The sequence below is a fragment of the Monopterus albus genome, unplaced genomic scaffold (assembly GCF_001952655.1).
Source record: "Monopterus albus unplaced genomic scaffold, M_albus_1.0 scaffold356.1, whole genome shotgun sequence".
Taxonomy (NCBI): Eukaryota; Metazoa; Chordata; class Actinopteri; order Synbranchiformes; family Synbranchidae; genus Monopterus; species Monopterus albus.
This window is the reverse complement of record NW_018128236.1, coordinates 64,414-68,138: the sequence shown is the minus strand read 5'-3', so window position 1 is coordinate 68,138 and position 3,725 is coordinate 64,414. Positions and strand designations below refer to the sequence as shown.

The window sequence follows — 3,725 nt, the reverse complement described above, 5'->3', positions numbered from 1 at the left end:
CACAGTTGTGTTTATGTTTATGTAGTTACATATCTATATATCACCCTATGTGTTCACTGAATCACTGGTCAGTATTTACTGTGTTAGCCAACTGAAGCACTGGTTAACATCAAGGGAGACTGGTTCACTAAAACACTGAAATCTCATTAGATTTACAGCTTTAGCAAAGAGGGTCCACAGTTACTTTATTACCACCACCTGGTTAATGGGCCGGGGAAGCTATAGTTTATGGGGATTCCTTGAATAGTTGAAATAGAGATTAGATCTGAGCCCAGGAAGAGGAAGCAATATACACACACACAGGCAGAGCAGTTTTATTGGAACAGGAGAGCAATGTCTAAAATGTAGCAGTTCCTTGGAAACAAGGAAGTGTCAGGTTTGCCCAGCTCCACCTTCCTCTCTTCTTTTCCTCACACTAGCCTAGCCCTTGCACTGATTACACTATTCAACACACCTGCCCCGCTTCCCTGATTACTCACCAGCTGCACCTCATTAGTCTCCTCCATACTTATACACTGTTCACCAGTCTGCCAGTTCTTTTTCTGTCTTCAGGCCAGTGGTTATTATGTTGTTTTATCAAGTTTATGCTAAGATTGTCTTTGTTCTCTCTAGTCCTTGTTAGCACCCTAGTCGTTATCCTGCCCTGACGTCTCTAGTGTCTTCTTCCTCTTCGAGCGTACCCTAACAGTTACAAGTAGAAGTCCTGTATTCAAAATGTTGCTTAAATATAAATACAAAAGTATTGGAATCAAAACATAGGTATTCAAAATGTTACTTAAATATAAATACAAAAGTATTGGAATCAAAACATAGGTAAAAGGTAAAAGTAAAAGTACTTATTATGCAGAGTGGCACATTTCACATTCCTGTATTTAATATTATTGTACTATAATTGCTGTTGCCTTACTGTGTACGTCCCTTTTAATGTTGCGGCTGGTAAATGGGCAGCTAGTTTTAACTGTCTTATATGCATTTAATTTGAATTACTGCTAGGTAGCTTGTGAATTTTCCACCACAGATCAATGAGGTCTTATGATTATTGTATTTTTATTTCTTTTTTATTGTGAAAAGCATCTAGTAATTAAAGTTATAAACTAAATGTAGTGGAGTAAAAAGTATATTTGCCTCTAATATGTAGAGAAGCCAAAGGATGAAGTAGCAGAACATGGAAATACTCAAGTACAGCATAAATACTTCAAAGTACAGTACTTGAGTAATGTAACTAATGTACGTAGTTACTTTCCACCACTGCAAATAAGCAACTAATTTTCATAATTTTTTAAAGTTTGTCTCATGAGCATCGGTTTATATATCCAGTAATACTACAACTCATCAGATGTTTTTTTCTGTTAGTTTGATAAGATTTTTATTTTTGTGGGTGGCTGGTCTTTTTTGTTAGTTTAACATGAATGTCACTTTCGGCTTTTCCCCCGTTACGGGTCGCCAGAGCAAATCGTTGCATTGACGATTCGCATGTTGATATTTGGCACATTTTACACCGGATGCTTTTCCTGACGCAACCCTGATTTGAACCCAGTCCACAGCGGCCAGAGCGCTGCGCCCTAACCACTAGTTTATCAGGGAACTCCTTTTGTTGGTTTAACATGGCATCACATTTTTTGTAGCCAATCACAGCTTTGTTTTTGATGGTTCCGTAAGAGCATGATTTGCTGCCATGTCAGTGGGAAACAACACAAGATTTAGATACATTTGTTGAAAACTGACCCACCTTCTATAATCTGAATGAACTTTGACCCACAAAGGACCGACCTCTCTATCAGGAAATATTGTTTGTTTTTATTCTTATCTTATAAGTGCACAGTGAATTGACACACTAATAAAAGCAGGGGGCACTACCGTGCAGTCGGACCGAGATAAGCCTAGCAAACTTTTCTTCCATAGTGTGGCCAAAAGCAGGAGGGAACAGGTAATAGAATGCGTAGCATGGTATTAGACTAATAGGCTAACAACAGCATCCCACAGAGGTGTAAGTTATACAACTTTTTAATGTTTTGCTTTCACTGTCCTTCTTATTATTATACCCAAACTGCTTCCCCTCTTCTGTCCAAATGCCTGGACACTGGAGACCCTTGCAGTTTTGCAGATCAAAGTTCAGTCAGACCTCACATGTATCTCACGCTGTTTCACACATGAATGGAGAGCAATGTTTGGTCTGACCATAACAAGGAGAAGGAGTTCATGTCCTTGATGACAGAGAATCAATTTCTGTACATGTGCTGACCTGGTCCCATATAGAATACAGTCCATTTTGATGTTAATGTTATAAAATGTCATTTACACTCCTTGTTTAGCCCAGCAGAAGACTGTGACAACAGCTCCTCCTCCTCTCCTCTTCCATTTTGTGGAGACTTGTTTGGGGCAAAAACAAAATGAAGATATTATGAATAAAATCTAAACTCTTGGAATGTATAAAAAATACAGTAAAGGGCGTCAGAAGGAAAAATAATCTACAGGTGAATGTATCGGTGATTTAACCTGTTTTTTGAATGCCTGCACAACATGGCTTTTATTAAAATCTGTAAATAGTGACCATGTAGATGGTTAATAGAAAAATGTGGCAAGAATTCAATGATAAGCTTTATCAAGTGATTATATAATGATATGTAAAATAGTTGTGTGACACATCATCTGCATGTTTGTATATTACAAATGTTTGGTTCACCTCTGTAAAATGCAATCTGCCCAAGTTAAATGTGTGTTAAGTTAAAGGCTTACACAGCTTACTCACAAATAAAGAACATGCTGTATTTGATATCAGCATTTTTGTGATATGCTCCTGCTCATCTGATAGCCAACTACAACAGACAGAATATACCTTAAAATATAGTACAGCCCAATACAGAAACGCTAAGTACATCCATTTTTGTAACAAGACTTACAGGAAATTGGAAAGGTATGTCTACTGTATTAGATTGTATTGTGCAGGTGTTGCTTTTATTGTATCGTTCATGCTATTATTTGTTTATCAGGTAATCAGTGTCTGCTGTTAGCGGCAGAATCAACTCACAGTGTCACAAATTAAAAATTTAAATTAAAATGAAACATATGCAGTAACTGAAATTTATCATTACTGGAATTACTTAAGTATTATTTTGTGATTACTTGTGATTACAGATTACTTACTGCAGCACTTCCATTCGTTTCTGTGACATATAATATAAGGCAGCACAAACAAGGCAGTAAAGAAATTTGGAACCTTGGTCAATGCCACATCCATCCAACCATTATCTATACTGCTTATCTTAAAGAGAGACTGGAGCCAATACCAGCACAACGCTGGGCAAAAGGCAGGGAATACCCTGGACAAATTGTCAGTCTATCACAGGGGTGACACAAATACTCACAGTCACCAATCAACCTGCATGTCTTTGGACTGTGGGAGGAAGTCAAAGTACCCCAAGCAAACCCACACAGGCACAGGGAGAACATGCAAACTACACATAGCAAGGCCACAAGGTTCGAACCGGGCACTTTCTTACTCTGACGTGACAGTCTAACCACTTCTCCACCATGCCACCCTAAATGCCAAATAAATCAATAAATAAATGAATAGCAGTAGTGGAAGAAGTACTCAGATCCTTTATTTACATAAAAGTAGCAATACAACAGTGTAAAACTACTTTATTACAATAAAAAAGTACCAAGGTATTTGAATCAAAACATACTTAAAGTACTAAAACTCAAAGTATTCATTATGGAGAATG

The 3,725-nt window shown here is 37.5% G+C and overlaps 1 protein-coding gene across 1 annotated transcript in view; it reads left to right on the top strand.

Annotated features, from left to right (window-relative positions):
* Positions 1 to 2,394, top strand: part of LOC109975002 (large neutral amino acids transporter small subunit 3-like) — an 18,936-nt gene extending 16,542 nt beyond the window's left edge. Inside the window, exon 19 of the mRNA XM_020625507.1 lies at positions 2,313 to 2,394. Within this exon, the coding sequence (XP_020481163.1) occupies positions 2,313 to 2,394 (82 nt within the window). The remainder of the gene's footprint in view (positions 1 to 2,312) is intronic.
* The last annotated feature ends 1,331 nt before the right edge of the window (positions 2,395 to 3,725 follow it).